This window comes from Opisthocomus hoazin, chromosome 2, assembly GCF_030867145.1.
Source record: "Opisthocomus hoazin isolate bOpiHoa1 chromosome 2, bOpiHoa1.hap1, whole genome shotgun sequence".
Classification (NCBI taxonomy): Eukaryota; Metazoa; Chordata; class Aves; order Opisthocomiformes; family Opisthocomidae; genus Opisthocomus; species Opisthocomus hoazin.
Genome location: NC_134415.1, coordinates 13,668,651 through 13,686,140, shown reverse-complemented (window position 1 = coordinate 13,686,140; position 17,490 = coordinate 13,668,651). Strand labels below are relative to the sequence as shown.

At 46.8% G+C, this 17,490-nt stretch overlaps 2 protein-coding genes across 2 annotated transcripts in view; both read left to right on the top strand.

Moving 5' to 3' along the window:
* Positions 1-700: 700 nt before the first annotated feature.
* Positions 701-7,212, top strand: DPY30 (dpy-30 histone methyltransferase complex regulatory subunit). Its single transcript, XM_075412665.1, has 5 exons — positions 701-838; positions 1,765-1,836; positions 1,921-1,968; positions 3,290-3,432; positions 6,979-7,212. Exons 2-5 carry the CDS (start codon positions 1,801-1,803, stop codon positions 7,049-7,051), a joined length of 300 nt encoding a protein of 99 aa, XP_075268780.1. The 5' UTR covers positions 701-838; positions 1,765-1,800; the 3' UTR covers positions 7,052-7,212.
* Positions 7,213-14,959: 7,747 nt separating this feature from the next.
* MEMO1 (mediator of cell motility 1) overlaps positions 14,960-17,490 on the top strand; it is a 28,441-nt gene continuing 25,910 nt past the window's right edge. The window contains exon 1 of the mRNA XM_075412664.1: positions 14,960-15,140. Within this exon, the coding sequence (XP_075268779.1) occupies positions 15,080-15,140 (61 nt within the window). The 5' untranslated portion in view covers positions 14,960-15,079. The remainder of the gene's footprint in view (positions 15,141-17,490) is intronic.

Below are 17,490 nucleotides of genomic sequence, written 5' to 3'. Positions count from 1 at the left end.
ACTGTTCTGTGAAAGGTAGCCTACACAGCTCTGAAAGGTTATTTCACAAACAAAACCCCTTTTTCAGTTGAAACTTAGTTTCACCGAAGTTATTTCACACAAGCGTCACCGCGTGCCCCTCAGATGCCAAACTGCATTCATTCTCGGTAGGTTTCTGCACCAGAGAACCTTCAAGGGCCGGTGCTTTTGGAAAGCCTTGCTTGGAGAACAGAAACACCCGGGCCGCTTCAGCGCCGACAGGGTGCCTGCCCAGGGAGCCAGCTGCCCGCTCCTCCGCAGCCGGCCTTAGCCGAGGCTCCCCGGCTGCGCCTCAAAACGGCCAGCGGAGGCCAGGGCGGAGCCTCAGCTTCGGTGAGGGAAATTACCTTAAAAAAAAACAAAAAAGAAAATAAAAATAGCGCTTCCGTCAGAGCCGCGCGGCGCAACGCCGCCGCCCTGACCAAAGGCCCCAACCACAGAGCACGACCAGAAACAACCCCCGACCGCCGCGCTCCCCTCAGCCGCCCGCCGACGGTTGAAGAACCACTGCGCAAGCCGCACCGCCCAGTGAACCGCCTCCGCGCGCCCACCCGCCAATGGGGAGGGGGCTGGGGCGGGAGAAGGCTCCGCCCAGGCATGGCGTCATTCACCAGCCGCTGGAGCTTCCGGTCCGTTTCCCCCTCCCTTCAGGCAGACTCCCGGGGATGGGCGGGGCCGCACCTGCGCAGGCGCAGTTCGCCGGGGGCCGGCGGCGTGGTGACCGTTTCACTTACGTCAAAACAATTTACGACAGCGCCGGCGGCTGCGGCTGCCGCGGAGAGGCTCTCGGTGCCCCGCCGAGTCCCGGACCCACCGGCGGGTGAGGGCGGGCGGTTGGGGCACGGCCGGGGCGGGGGGTCGCGGGGCCCCGGCGCGGCGGGCGGGGAGGGAGGGAGGGAGGGAGGGAGGGAGGCAGGGAGGCAGCGGGTGTCCCCGCCTGCCGGCGGGCGCTCCCGGCCCCGTGGCTGGGGCTCCGGTTCCCGCTGACGGCAGCCAGGTTTCCCGCTCCCGGCGCGAGGCGAGGCGCGTCCCGCTTTTCCCGCCCCTGCGCCCGGCACCGGCGAGGCCGCGCCCCGAGGGCGGTGCCCGGTGCTGGGCCCCTCACTACAAGAAGGACAGTGCGGGGCTGGAGCGTGTCCAGAGCAGGGCGGCGAGGCTGGGGAGGGGTCTGGAGAACAAGTCTTGTGAGGAGCAGCTGAGGGAGCTGGGGCTGTTTGGTCTGGAGAAGAGGAGGCTGAGGGGAGACCTTACAGCTCTATAACTACCTGAAAGGAGGTTTTGGTGAGGGGGGTGTTGGTCTCTTCTCCCAAGTGACTAGTGATAGGATGAGAGGCAATGGCCTCAAGTTGCATCAGGGGAGGTTTAGATTGGATATTAGGAAAAAATTCTTTACTGAAAGAGTGGTCAGGCATTGGAACAGGCTGCCCAGGGAAGTGGTGGAGTCCCCATCCCTGGAGGTGTTCAAAAAATGCGTAGATGTGGCACTCTGTGACATGGTTTAGCAGGCATGGTGGTGTTGGTTTGACAGTTGGACTTGATGATCTTAGGGGTCTTTCCCAATCTTAATGATTCTATAATTCAATTCTGTGTGCAGGAACAGTGTGTACAGGTTTGGCAGGGGGGTGCGCAGAGCAACTCCGTTTGCTCTCTGGTGATTGTGCCTTAGTAACCAAGTGATGCAGTATCTGTCAGCTAACGCTTCTCTTCGCCTTAGCCTGCTGACCAGTTTTCTTACTGCTTTCCCAGATTATCGCACGTTCAGCACATTCCACTTCTTGAATCATGGAGGCAGAACAGATTATGGAGGGACAGCCGCAGGTATTGCAAGAAATGTTTTCCATGCGTTGTGCTGCACGCATAAAAAGAGCATTTCCACTTTGCTCACCGTGTGTCATTTTACAGGTTCCAGAAAATCCCCACTCTGAATACAGTCTCACTGAAAATGTAGAGGTAACAAAGATTTTGTTTCTGTGAAGTACTGTGGAAGTCACACTCCTGATCAAAGGCAAAAATGGTTTGAGTCTTGAGTTTAACTTCAGCAAATGTAGCATTCCCCAAAAAGTTAGATGGAAACTGAACCAACAAGTACCAGTCCCTTGCATAACTGGCTGTTAATTAATGTATTTTCTGTTGCGTTGCTTCCGTTATACTAAATGGTGCTGAAGTAAATAATGAACCCTTTAACGAGGTGGGGTGTTTTGGAAGTATGCTATATTCCATTAATATATCATGCCACAAAAAGCCAGCCAGACTTTATTACAGGGAGGGGAATAGGAGGAGTTGATGGGATTTCTATCAAAGTATCAAAAGGCAGGGATTCCTTTCATATTCTGGTAAATAGAAATACTGGATTGGAATAATCCAAGCTATCTTTAATTATGCAGAGGAAGAGCGGACAGAATCCATTCTCTCCACTGTTGGTAACAGCCTGGGTTAGAATAATAACCCTATGACATTTGTTTACTCTTCCTCTTTAAAGAAGAGCCTTCAGTCTTCCTCCGTTATAAGCTCCTACTCTATGCCAGGCTTTTGCAGAAACTTTTCATAAACATCTTTTGTGACTCATCTCCCTGATAACTGCTTGCCCGTATGGCTCAGTGTCCACTACGGAACTGGAAGACGTTGGATACTTTGGTCCCGTATCAGTAGATTTGTGTATGTTGTGTCGAATACGTTTGGTTTCCTGACAGTGGCAGGGCATCCTTCTTTAACTACAGTTAATGGTGTTAGGTGATTTGGCACTTTTTGACCAAAAGGCACCTGGAAGCATTTTGCCTATCTTCTCTTAAGTTATCCATCTGTACTTTATAATAGAGCACGGTCTTAAAATACTTGACTTTAACAGAGTCCCCTTTGTCAGACTTCGCTGGAATTTCTAGCCCTTTTAGCATTTCGTGTTAGAAGCACGTGCGTACAGGAACCATTTAATTGGGGCCACTCTTGTGAGTAGTCGTTCTTGTCTCAATGGTGTAGAATTTAAATCTGAATGCAAAAGCGGAACTAACAATGACAGAGATTGGGTGTCTTCTGTTATAGAAAACTTATGACTTCCTAACGTTGTCCCCCCCAAAAACATAAGAGTTTAACAGATGGGTCCTCTGCACCAGATTATTGTTCAAGGAAAATTACGTGCTTCAATTTTTTTACAAGATGTAAAGAAGTTATTGCCAGTGAATTGCAGAGAAATGGGTACTTTGTTTGCACTCACACTTCAAAGTAGATGTGGGTGCTGTTACCAATATTACTCACTTTTGGATTTTTCCTACATCAGAGGATAGTAGAAAATGAGAAAATAAATGCAGAGAAAACATCAAAGCAGAAGGTGGATCTTCAGTCGTTACCCACACGTGCCTACTTGGATCAGACAGTTGTACCTATCTTGCTACAGGGACTTGCTGTTCTTGCAAAAGAGAGGTAAGATGCTTCAGCGTTCCTTCTGTTCTTAGCAAAAGCTTAGGTCTCAGCCTTGGCTAGTATGTCACCTTTTCAGACCTCGCACACCAGACGTAGTTTTGCTAGTTGTAAGAACGTCTTTACAACAGGTTTGTGAACCTATGAACTACCATGATTGCCTATGCAGGATGTGTTCCTCTCTTAGGTGCATGTGGTGTGATAGGAGTTGTTTGTTGAATTTGTGATCTTCCAATGAGGTATGCTATTGCAAAGGTTTTGGAGGGAAAAATATATTTTTTTAATTAAATTTATCACATAATTCACCTTATAGAAGCAAGGCAAGAAGTTATTCTAGGTTTGAACAAGATTTTTATAGTGTGGAATTGTAGAATTCTGCTTGCCATTTAAAAGAAAGACAGACAGACAAATTGGGCCTGACATGCATCTTTGTCTTAGATTAAAACACTTTCTGAAGGATGAGGCTGACCCTGCACTGTCAACACAGTATGAAGCAAACAGATGGTTTATCCTTTGAGTAAAGGTTGTGTTGTCAAGGGGCCCCAAATCCTTATCAGTCAATGTAGAAGGGTATTCTTCAGTAATAGCAAACAGTTGTTCATCTTATCCAAATTCATAGAATCATGGAATGGTTTGGGTTGGAAGTGACCTTAAAGATCATCTCCATGGGCAGGGACACCTTCCACCAGACCACGTTGCTCAAAGCCCTGTCCAGCCTGGCCTTGAACACTGCCAGGGAGGGGGCAGTCACAGCTTCTCTGGGCAACCTGTGCCAGTGCCTCACCACCCTCATGGTGAAGAATTTCTTCCTTATATCTAATGTAAATCTACCCTCTTTCACTTTAAAGCCATTACCAAATTAACTTCTCGCCTTTTGGCATATCCGAACTATTGGCGAGTCATACGGCCTGTAACCATTTCTCAGTTTTGCTGAAATAACATTATCCCAAGTGGTATGGATGACCGTAATTACATCGCAGTACCTACAGCCAGAACAACCATCAGCAGTGTCTTAACCTCAAAAGGAGCGGTGAATTTGGACTGCATTGTACAGACAGCTAAATAGGTCTAAGAGCACCCAGGAAGGTAGACCCTGTGCGTGTGCCTGAGCGGTGTGCAGGTCTTCAGTGGCCATCTGTGGGAGTTCTGCTGCAGACTGATTGTAAAACTCTGCCTGAGGTGGATACCCCACACTTACAGACTGGATACTTGTCTTACAGACAAACTGGGGTGGTTTTTTTTCTTTCTTTCTTTCTTTCTTTTTTTTTTTTTTCAATCTTTCTTCACTGTGGAAGGAGCTGTTCTTTATGGGGACTCGTTACAGGACTGGAATTGGAACATTGATAGGAGAGGCTGGGGAACATATAGGAAAAAACCATAACAGTATCAAACTGCCACGGTCAAACTGGCTATTCAGCTGAACATATTAAAACCTCAGGGGGGAAAAAGCTGAACTGCCAGCTCTGCTGTATAATCTGCTTAAAATTGAACTGGAAAGTAACTAATGGATGCTAATTTCTTTTTCTAAGGAATATAGAGATGTTCAGGGAACAGCCCAGTACATCTGATGACTATGCCTGGAATTCAGCAGAAATTATTATCATCCAGGATAGTGAGCATTTGGATAAATGACATACTTGGGAGGAGTTAACACCACTTTTGTCAGGGCTTGCAAGTCTCTTGGAGTTCACTGAAGGAGTCAGCGAGCACACATAAACAGGAATCCAGATGGCAGGGCCTGTTTAAATTTCCAGAAGGTTTGTGGCACAACCCTTCACTAAAGGCTTTTAAAGACAGTCGGTTGCTGTGGGATGAAAGGAAAAGCCTTTCTATGGATGAGGAACTGATTGGAAGATATAGACAAAGTAGAAGTAAATGGTGAATTTTCACGGTGAAATGAGTTCAGCACTGGAATCCTGGAAAGGATGGTTGATAACAATTTGAAGCAGTGGCTGACAAAATTTGTTAATGATAGTGAGTTTTACGGAATAGGCTGGGGGTTTTTTTGTGCATTGTTTTCTGTTTGGGTTTTTTTAAAGTTGATCGATTGTAAATAATTGCCCAGAAACTTCATAAACTTGACATGAACCTATGGAAGACTGCTATGAAAAATTGAAACTATGACAAAAAGTGAAAGATTGTATATGAATAAACAGAAAATTATGCATCTGGGAGGGTAATAAATACCCTAATGATAGTGACAAAATGATAGATTCTGAGTTTACGATTACCCTTGTGAAAAAATACCTTTAAACTGTTACATGTATTTGTCAGTGCATGGCTCAATCAAAAATAAATTCTGAATGGCAGGACTTAGAAACTAAAGGGGTAAAAACAAGCATGATGTCACTATTTAAATTTATGATGTTCTTGTATTTTTAATATGGTGTTTGATGCCAATTCCCCTATATTCTGACAGAATGTGAAAAACTAAGAAGAGTGACAAGGTGGTCAGAAGTACAGAATGCTGTCGGTATAGGGAGTGACTGAATAGATGATACCTGGAAAAGAGACTTCTGTGAGAGAATAGATTAGGAGTCTGTTAAGTCACGAGTAGCAGCGATGATGAATTGGGCTGGACTGTTTATCATCTCTTCTGAGACAGTAACCAAATTAAGCAAAGCAGGTAGCAAATTCATAATGAACAAAAGGAGCTGATCCTTCACAGGTCACAGAATTAAGCTATATAATTTTTTGCCTTGGGTTGAGGACATCAACGTTTTTTGGGGGCTCAAGGGGCAGCTGTTCAAAGTTGTAGAGGAATGCACCCATGACTATTACAGGTGGTAGCTCAGAAAGCTGGTGTATGCTTGGGAGCCAAAAGGATGGTCCAGAGAACTATCTCTGTGCACTTCTTCCCATGTTTTTGTGCACTTTGTAAGCGTAATTGCTCACTGCCAGACCTTCGGTCTGACCCAGTGTGGAGTAGGTAAGTTTGTCATTTATTCTGCAGACAGAATCCAGGTTAGCAGGATTCATGCACTGTAGCTGGAGGAGCTTTTTTAAAAAAAAAACTTAAGGACTAAGGCCAGTGATTATTGTTGACTACTTGCAAGTTACAGCACTTCTCAGACTTGGAAGTTTTTGTTGATGCTTTGTTGTGTTCATTTCAGTTGTCAGAAAACTGTGAAAACAGCTCTAATGCATAAAGCTACACAATAACCATTTGAAGAAAATGAGGCAAGAAAGCACTGACAGATTAACTTTTACTTTATATAGCGTGAGTTAAAGGAGTAGGCAAGTGCATGTAACTTCCAGTGATGTACATACAGTATTTACGCTTACAGAGTATACCCCAGTTCTAGGTATGTGACTGGTCTAGCATTTTAGTACCATTGAAGCAACAGTGACTAAGGCTCCTGATTAAAAACTGTCTCATCAGACATAAACTGGAAATTTACAGGGTAACTCTAGGTAGTTGGTCATCCCTAAATCAATGCTTGTAAGTGTTTGGGAGGAGTTAGGTTGCTTTTATGGGAAGGTGATCGGTTCTTCAGCTATCTAATTTCATAAAAATAATTGCTTTTGATTTACTTTTTTTCTTTACAGACCGCCAAATCCCATTGAATTTCTAGCAGCATATCTTTTAAAAAACAAGTCACAGTTTGAGGACCGAAATTAACTCCATAAAAATGAGGACAATTTGGCTGCTAGACCGAAATGCTCATTTGCTGCAGTTTGTTTTCTGCTGTAAAAATCCTTTGGAACCATGATGCTGTCTTTCTTAATCGCACAATTTGCTTTACCTTTTGAGTTATTTAATAAAGAACACTTTACATTTCATTTGTTCACTTGTTTTAAACTAGCTATTAAGAGACTTTCAAAATAAAGTAGTGAAACTGCACTGTTGGATGAAAGTCTGAATAATTCCATGGGGCTGCATCACCTGAATGCACGAAACAGAGGAACAATTTATTATGGGAATCACATGAGTGATAATGTATGTAACTTAATTTGACTTTATATAGCACCCTCCTCAGGCAACATGCCTAAACAGAAAGCAAGCAAATTAAGAACAGTTAGAATTTATTTTGAGGCAGTATTAGGTAGAGATGACTTGCTTCGGAACACCAGGAAATGGGTTTAGTTAAAACCAACAATTAGATTCACCAAATGACTTGCAGCCAGTGTCCAGCGTTTGAGACACCCACATTAATGAGGTGTGCCGTTCAGCATATGTCATGGATCTCCTGTGACTGCTGTGCTGGACTTCACTGAAATAGAATGAAGTTTGAAGGGACTTGCAAAGGTTCTGTAATTCAGTTCTCTGTATTGCTATTCCTGGTTGGAGTGTTCTTCTCTGTCAAAGATAGAATCATAGAATATATCGAGTTGGAAGGGACCCATAAGGATCACTGCATCCAACTCCCTGCTCCTCGCAGGACTACCTAGAACTAAACCATATGACTAAGAGTGTCATCCAGATGCTCCTTGAACTCTGACAGGTTTGAGGCCATCACCACTTCCCTGGGGACCCTGCTCCAGTGACTGACCACCCTCTCAGCGCAGAACCTTTTCCTAATTTCCAAGACAATCCTCATCCACCCAGTAAAATACCAAGTACTCTGATTTTTTTTTTTTTTTCCCTCTTGGATTTACTAATACCTCTGTTTTGTTGTTGTTTTTCCCCTTCTTAACATCTTTTTTTGACCCCTTGTTTATTTTTCCTGTAATCTCAGTAGGGGTAAAGGCCACAGACCTCAGGGTACAATATAAGAAGCTGCAACAGAAGACTGGGGATCAGAAGAAAAAGCTAGAATTACAACAGTAAACAGTTATGTTGTGAAAAAATGCTAGCAAAGCTCTGAAAATATGATAGCTGGGGAATTGGCTCACCAGGTTATTGGCAGTGGGTACAGGGACTAGACACAGCCCTCAGAATTCCTATTTTTGTTTTCTGACACTTGTAACAAGGAGCATCATCAGTGTTGTTCACTAGCACTGGATACTGGAATCCAGGTAAAGCATAGCCCAGTTTTTAATACACCGGGAGAATTACCATAATTTGTTTGACAGTCACAGAAGTGGTAAACTTGGCTTCCAACAGTTGCTTAATTAATCAAAATCCTACATTATTATTCAGATAAACTTCAGTTATTACCATCTTACCATTCCCGTCTTCATTCTGTGTTTCTAAGCTAATTGCTTTAACGTAGCAAGCAGTTAAAACCTTGTAAGTTAAATTATTTGCTGCAAAGATTGGAGTTTTTTTCTGTGTGACACTAAAGGCTTTTGTAATTCTGCACAAACTCACAAAAAAAAAGAGACTTAGGACTCTCGTTTGACTTGTTCCTGCGATGACTTAAAGATCTACACTGTATTTGCAGTATATTAGGTGGCCCACTGCACAAATAGTATTTTCCCTTAGTTCTCCGACATCTAGCTGACTTGCCTGTGGTAATCTGAAGATTTCTTTGGTTTAATTTGTTTTAACATAACTTCTCTTCTTTAACAGCTGAGATGCATGGGCTGGAATGAGATCTGTCTGTTACTCCTAGTAGGAAGGCTCTCAATATTTTACATATTTCTTAATATGCTAAGAGGGAAACATTGAATTAGTGCAGTCGAAGAGCAGTAATATTGGGGAACAAAAAAAGAATGAAAGAAACCTGCAAACCCAAGCCTACAAAGCTCTATTTTGGAAAACATAGAATTGTGGAATGAGATTACTAATTCTACTGCATTGTGGCAAACACAGTCCATCAAGCACTGACACTTAAAAAAGACACTGAAAGGATTTTAACAACAGCGTTTTGACTTTCTGGAATGAATAATAACATTTAAGTGAAGATAACGAGACACCATAAAGACTTGGTACTGCTATTTTTATTGCCAAAGTGGCATTCCAAGGTTTCATCCATAGGTGACAACGTCTCAAAATTGTAACACTTGTTAAATGGGGGGGGATTAAAAAAAAATCTATGCTGATCCCCGATTTCTATGTTGAGAATTTGTGCAAGACCATACAAAAATAAGCAGTTCAACTATTAATCTCCCTAGACAGAGCCATTTTCTTATAGTATATCGCCATGCCTGAATTCAGAATACAATCAGATTTCTCAGCTTACAGTAACACCTGTCAAGCAGCTGCACAAAACTTGTAAATGCTCTTGGCTTTCCGCACACCTCTTGCATCAACCTCGAATCTCAGAGCATCGGTACCAGTCTTAAGGTGAGCTCTCCCTGCCAGCAGCATGCCACCTACTCAGCTGTTGGAGCCGCTGTGCGGTACGAGGTGGCACCTGCTGTTGTCTTCCCAACTCAGCTAGTTCATGAGAATGAAAAAGCCACGATCACAAGGTGATGATGTTAGAAGCTTTACTACAGCAGCTTTTCTGGGCAGCTTCCTCCAAGAAGATAAGTTGAAATGTTACTAGCAGCACCGAACTCACCAGCTCTAAGAAATGTTACTGATTCTTGCAAAGGTATGACAAATCAACAAGAAAAGTGTAAGTTAGGCAAGTAATGATAAAGTTCAAATTTTCAAAACATTTACTTGTTTGAAACTCTCCCTGCTACAAAACGACAACAATTCCATGAAGAGACCTGACAGATGCTTGCTATCACAATTTAATCCAGAAAGAAAGAAGTACTATTTTTCCACAGGAAACACCGGTTCTGGTGGCTTGAGGATAAATGTATTTAATTTTGAAGTACAAATTAAAACCCAAATGATTTTACATTTATAAAAACCAAGGAACTCATCAATAAAATGGACTATAGATGTAAGGGGCTACAAGTTATTAATAGATGTAGAATAAAAGCTTAGAGAAATAACTGAAAATGGCAACTTCAGATGTATGACAGGCCACTGCTAAGTAGCTGAAAGCCATTATCTCTTAATTCTTGAAGAACTGTTTTTCCGTTTTCTCCACACTACCTACGTAACTGAGTCGGTATATGCTCTGAAGGGCAGTTTTTAGAATTAAGCAGAAAGTAAACCCAAGATGACTTATTTTGGATCCAATATCCAGAAGTTACTATTCAGTAACTGTGAAAGAAATATATATGACTCGCGCAGTATTCTGAAGTCTGCCTTTTTAAATGCTTCCACCGAGAACAATACATTTTACCTTGAAGGTGACAGTGACAGACGAAAGTATGTCCCACTAAAAGCAATTCCGATCAAAAGGTTCTACATCCTCACATTCTGAAGCCTGTTGCCACCTAAAAATACAGTTTGACTTGCCAAATCTTTTTTTTTCTATCTCCGATTTATTAAGGACTTTCTCCAAAATCAGTACAGGTCTCTGACCTATCCATTTTCTCAAGTGCTGTCGCTATTGTAAATGCAGTCTGATCAAAGGAACCTCTCTCTCCCCGTCAGACTTTCTAGAAATAAAACACCTGCTTTCAAACAAAGGAAAAACCTGAAAAATTCTGAAAGATACAGGCAGTTGAAACCAGTAGGTTGGAAAGGCAACACATGAGAAGAATCCCTATGCCTACCATGCTTGATAGAATACAAGTTTTGATTTATTCTTATCATTGTACTAATTACATAACAAATTATTCTTAGCCAAGCCTTAGCTTGTGTTCCCTATTCTATTTCATAGTCGGGATTCATTTTAAGAGCGACTACATAGCCTAGATCACAGAAGTACAGAATGCCAGCTGTTACAGAAAGAGGCATTTTACCAGGATGAAAAAAGTATCAGCACCGCTTCTGCTTATGTTCCCTGTTCAAAACACAGTTCTAAGTGAGAACTTAAAATGTAAATGCTGTGTGTTTACAGCAGTGTTAGTGCAACACTGACTAGGAACGTGTCATACTCTTCTTCCCAATGTGCTTTTATCTCTGTTCTCAAAGTTTGCTTTGCAGTTGTGCATCATCAACCAGTTTTCTGAGAGGAGCTTAAATTGATAAAAGGCTGCTGGATGGTTAAGAAGTATCTCCTGGAGAGCATATGGTGGCCTTTTTTCTCTGGTGTACACCAAGGTATTTACAAGATGGATAACTACCCATTGATACCATCTCAAATCCTATTATGTTATGCAGAAAATGGAGATGCTTCTCTTGTGAGGACAATGAAGTTTGGAGGGGCCTGCTTTTAACAGTAGAAGGAAGGACTGTTAGCAACAGCAGGTTCCTCAGATGCAGAATGGCAGTTTGTAAAGGCAAAAAACTAGAATAACAGTGGCAGTGAACAGCTTCCTGAGAAGGGAGGAGACAGGAAGTGGAAAATACGAAAAGCATGATAGGAAAGAAGGTAAAATAAACCATGTGCAAGAGAACAACAAGAGCAAAAACCAAGAAAGGAACAGACCTCGAAAGCCGCACCAGCTGAAGACATGTGCCACCCAAGCCAGGCACAGGCTGTTACTCAAGGAAAACGCTGCATGCTAAGGGCTCACTAACTGGCAAGTCACTCTTGCCACAATCTGCCTCCGTGCTTTCCTTCCAGGTAAGGAACAAACTTCTGGCAGACATACGCATATAGCAGTGGTCTGTGCCTCAAGGGTATGCCGACCTGGGGGACCTGCGGCACATTGTGTCAGCCTCCCCCGCACCTCAGGGAAGAATTACTGAAATAGCTCTGAACCTATTACTTCTCCCCGTACAAACAGCGCTCAGAAGAATTACAGACAAAGCAGGAGGATCTCCCAACCGCACCCATGCTTCACGGTATTCACTGAAAGCTGAGCCCGGTTTCTCACTGTGGCTAGAACACTTCCCATACCTCCATCTCCTGAGCACCAGGAAGCCCAGCACCATAATCTTCTATAACTGAAGAGCTGCCTGCTTTTCTGTTTCTGCCTCTCTCGTTTACGTTACGTAGTACTGAGGGAGCCTGTCACCAGCCCTTAAACAAAGAAACAATCCATGATCAGGAGGTGATAGAAGTTTAAAAAGAGGAACCCACAAATCACTAAACACTGCTTAGTGGTATTATGTCTGCCTGTGATGGGGAACAAAGGAAAAAATCCTACTGTCACCCTTGCCAGTGGAAACAGCAGAAATTCCTCCTGCAGTAGCAGGGATGACAAGCTTTGGCAGAACAGGCAGAAACTGAGGAGGATGTCCTCCAGCTTCACTGGGCTCTGGATTGAGAGTGCAAGCGGATAACAGAGCACAGAGAGTCACTGGAAAACAGGCTGTCATGGTGTTTGTGGCACATGCCACGATCTAAGGATGAGCAAAAAAGCCCCTGCTTTCTATGACTTGCTAACGCTGAGCTGCAGTTGTTCCTCTGCATCTGTATGGATACTGTGCTCACATTACACAAATTAAAAACTTCTAATCTACACCTAATCCAGGTGAGAAAAAACTACACACAAGGAACGAAAGGTTGATGAGGAAAGCAAGGGAGAAGGAAACTTAAAAAAGGAAGCACAAGGAGAAAAGGGATCCAGCCCAAGAGGTATGCGGCTACAGCAAAAGAAGAAATGTATTTAAGATTTTTTAAAAGGCAAGCTGAAGAGGAAAAAAGCACTACACAAAGAAAGGTAGCAAACCCAGAAGAAAATACTTATAAAATGTTTTTACTTATTAAAGCATCTAGATTACCACTTGGAAGTTCTTATATTTTCATTGGAGGGGAAGTGCGTAGAGGAGAAGAAAGCTCTTCCTCCAAATAGTAGAAAGGAATGCCAGATAATTAAAAATTATTTTAACCTCCAGTTCCCCTAAGATGTTCCTCCTAGCAGCCTCCTCTAACTGTTCTTGGAGGACTGTGGGACAATGGTGCGTGAAAAACTTGAACTATATGCTGGCATGACCTTTTTTATAAGTATGTAATCACAACACATATTGTTTTCCCACAGGGTAAAATTTATCCTCTCCTGCATTTAGTTAACTTTATTGAGGGAATAGTAGTCAGTTCAGCAACTATTCCCAGCACTGAAGTTTTATGTAAAAGATTTGAGAGTTATAAATGGGTATCACAACTGCCAATACAGTTTTATGTTAAAGCAGTCAGGGAGGATGGTTCTTCTACAATCCACATTAACCTTTTTCAACACACTATTTGTAAAATAACAACGGAATACTGTAAGGACAGATAGAGCAGCAAAGGCTAAATCAAATGTTAGACATTTGCTGGGATGGTCAGGCCCCATTTCTTCATGACAACTTATTGCCAGTATTATTAACTGCAGCCCCTGGGCTGCACTGGGAGGCCAGTGCCATGGACGCAGAAGAGGATTCTCGCTGACAAAAGCGACGTCAGCCATGTCTCTGTAGCACGAGCCTTTCTGATCTTCCAGGCATACCGCAAACAATGCCTTTCTCATCTCCCGTTTCCCCTGTTTTACTGTTAAAAACCAAAAAACCCCTCTGTATTTTGCACGTTTTATAGCTGGCCGGAGGACTTTTCAAAGCATAAAAGGGTAGCGGGGGAGACAGAGCACGCGTTTCCTGACCTGGGCCGCACGTTTCCCCCCTCACAAAGCTGCAGCCCCCCTCTCTGCTGCCTGCACCTCACACGTCAGGGGCTACCCCCTCCCCTTTGTACTGGCCATACTCCCCTTCCCAGGTCTCCTTATTAGCTGTTCCGAGCTACGCTTGACGTCTCCATGGCAGCAGCCCATTCACCACGCTCATAAAAACCCTGACGGGGTGGGGAAGGACGAAGCCGAGAACTGGAGGCTTCCACGGAGATGCCCCCCCACCCGGTTCTCTCAGCCTGGAACCGCCGCCCTCGGGGAACGGCGCTCCGCACCCCGAGCCCCCGGGGCCCGAGCGGACGCACCGGGGAAGGTGGGGGGTGGGGAGCAGCGGCAGCACCGCGGTCTCCTCACAGCAAGGGGGCAACCCCCGGCACCGCAAAGCGCCGTTCCGCTTCCCGGCAGGCCGCCGGCCCCCCCACCCCCGCCCCGCCCGGCGAGGGGGGTCCGGCCGCGCCTCCTCCGCCGCTCTCTGACCCGCGGGGGCACGGAGGCCGGGGGGGGGTGGGGTGGCCCGGTGACCGCGCGCCCCCAACAGCGGCACCGCCAACGTAACCGCCATCACCCCCCGCCAGAGGGGGGGAGGGGGCGGGGCTCCCCCTCGGCCCCCGCTCGTCTGACCTGCGCCCGTAATCTTCCCTTCCACCACGGAGACACAGCCCCGCCAATCAGCGAGGCCAGAAGCGATCGCCACGGCAACGCGACCGGCCAATCCGGGGCGGACTCTCCCTCCGAACCCCGCCTCCTTCCCCCCTCCCCCGCGAGGCGGCTCCGCTCCATTCCGGGCTTGTCAAAGCAATGGGCGGGAACGGCGAGGCAGGGCGGCCAATGGTGGCGAGGCTTTTGCTTTCGTGCCCAATGGGGGAGCGGCGTCTGTGCGGCCCCCTAGTCCACGGGAGCCGAGCCGGGCCAAACCCAGTCGCTGCCGCGGCCTCCTTCCCTTCGCGCGCCCCCCCCCGACCTCGCCAGCGCGGAGTTGGCGGCGGCGGCGGCAGCCCCGGGCTTTGTCCCCGTGCCCCCCGTCCGCCCCCGCGGGCTGTCCGCCTGCCTTCGAGCCCGGCACCGCGCCCCCGGCCCGCGCCGCCCCGCCCGCCGCCTCCGCGCGCCCCCCTCCCGCTCGCCGCCCGGAGGCGCCGCCGGCAGCGCCGCCTCCGCCCGCGGGGCCCGGGCCGTGCCGGGGGAGGAGGGGGAGCAGCGCCGCCGCCGCGGCCGGGCCCGTCCCCCACCGCCTCCCCCGAACACCATAGGCGGCTCCGGCACCAAGATGTCCAACCGGGTGCTCTGCCGGGAGGCCAGCCACGCCGGCAGCTGGTATACAGCCTCAGGTACCGGCGCCGCGGCCCGCGGGCGGGCGGGGGGCGGGGGCTGAATCAGCACTTTCCGCGGCCGGGGCCGGTACCGGGCGCGGGGAGGGGCCGCGGGCCCCGCCCCCGCCGGCGCGGCCGGCACATGGCGGGGGAGGGGGGGCCGCGGCCCTGCCGCCGGCCGAGAGCGGCCCGGGAGGCCGGCGGGGCTGGGGGGCCGCTGCGCCTCTCGCCGAAACCTCCTGGGGGTTTGGGGTATTTTTGTTGTTCCCCCCTGAGGGGGGTGGGGAAGGGAAGGTTTGCTTCACTCCTTGTAGCCCACGAGGAGCTTCTGCCCCCTCTTGCAGAGCGCCTGGCCTCCGTCCGTCCGTCCGTCACGGAGCAGCAGCGCCGGCCGGGCTCCGTCCCTGGGGAAAGGTGGCGTTGGCAGGAGGAGAAAGCCGTGGTGCCCTGGAGGGAGGGCTGCCGCTCGCCTTGCCCGCCCCAGCACAGGCAGAAAGCCGGGATAGCGGCTTGGCAGTGCGGGGTGAGCTTCGAGGTCCCTTCCAGCCCTCACCGCTCTGTGATTCTCCGGCTGGAAGGAAGTTCGGGGGGGTTCTGGGGGCAGGACTCGGCAGCTGCGGGTGGGATGCGCGTTGTATTTTCGGAGCTGTCAGTGAGGAGGTTTGTAAGGGATGGGCTTTTGCTGGCCGCAGGAGTAAGGATCGTTACGAAACCGCAGGTGAACAAGCGGAGATGAACAAAAGGCCGTGTAAAGAGTAGTTCAGAGGGTGGGGAGCTATACAACAGAAAAAAAGAATAGTTGAGAGATGCGTTCAGGATCCTAAACTGACATTTGAGAAGAACTAGGTGTGGAAAGTCTCCCGCTTCTGTTGGCTATACGAGGTGCAGTTTCCCCTCTCCTCCGCAAATTAATTGGCAAGGTATGAGGCAAAAGTTGACAGGGAAGAAAAGAAGCACAGGGAGGAGGGGAGCAGAGGAGGAGGCAGAGCCGAGGTGGGTAGCTGGGCTTCGGGTGGTGGGTAGGCAGTTTCCAGACAACAATGGAGCGTGAGTGTTTTCCTTCCCAGTTCAATATTCCAAACAGAAATGTTGCATCCATTACAAAACTGGTCTCAAATCCTCATCCACTGTCGACAGCATGCAATTACAGGTTTTTTCCAATGGTCTAGAAGGGTAGGTAGTCTTCTGTGTACAGAAAGCAAACAAAATCACATCAAAGCTGTAGATTTAAACACGTGCAAAGACATAAAAATGTTGAAGCTTTGTGGTAACACTTCCTGACTTGCTTGTGCTATTTATATTTTCATTCGTGAGCGAGGCAGAAAATTGCTTTGCGATGGGGAATAGCTGGATGACCTTACAGATACATTTTGTAGTTTGTTTGGTATTGGACTTCAAGTCAAGTTACTGCTGGAAACTTGCAAATAAGAACTTATTTTTTTTCCACAATTAAGAGGCATAGATGCTGTGTTTGGCTGTTTTCTTTTCTGTACAGATTCAGCGCATAATTTTGTTGGACTACACCCTGCTAAGTCTGTCTGACTAGTTCGGCCAGTGCTGCTTGTCTGTGACAGGCCATCCAAAAGCCTGCTGCTCCCCTTGGTTTTAGGCAGCCCTCCGGCTAGCGCTTGGTGAGGAGTTGTGGGATGGTTGCCCAGACACTTACGCTGCACGAAAAAACCCAAACTGAATCATGTTGTAACGAGTTACGGTGACTGTACTTCTGACAAGTTCAATTGTGACTGTCATGGTGCGTGTGGTGGGGATCAGTGACTGGTGTTCCACGGGCTGGAGTTTTGGGAAGTGTGTTGTGTTTTCCTTAAGAAAAGAGCGTCATTTATGTCTCTTTCTATAGAACTATCTTGTGCTGTTTACATGGGGTATGTGAGAGCTGGACTTCTCCCTGTTCAGCAAGACAGGGACTACTCGCTATTTGTTGCCTGGAAGCTAATTTTTGTGTGCTGTGTAGGAGGGTCCATCCAAACGGAAAAGGGAACAAATGGGGACCAAGAGGTTATGTGTTCACTGTAGACTTAACTTAAAATCTTCCTGTATTTTAGGCCAAACTCACCTGTCAGCTGCTATATCAAATTTGTAACGTGGGCTCGTTTCCTCAGTCGTACTTCTTGAAGAAAGTCTGGATTTTACCACGTGGTTTCAGCTTGCATAGCTTCAAGGATGGAGCTGTGGCAGGAGTTAGAGTTTGAACTGTGATAGTTCTTCGGTGCATTCTGGGGATTGTGTTGTCAAGTCCTCCTGCCTACTCTCTTCGTGCTTACCGTCTCAGCCCAGAAGTGATTTGCTGGGTTATGTATAACTGGTTAGCATTTAAGCTTCCTGTTTGCTGAAAACTGCTCTCTTTCTAGAG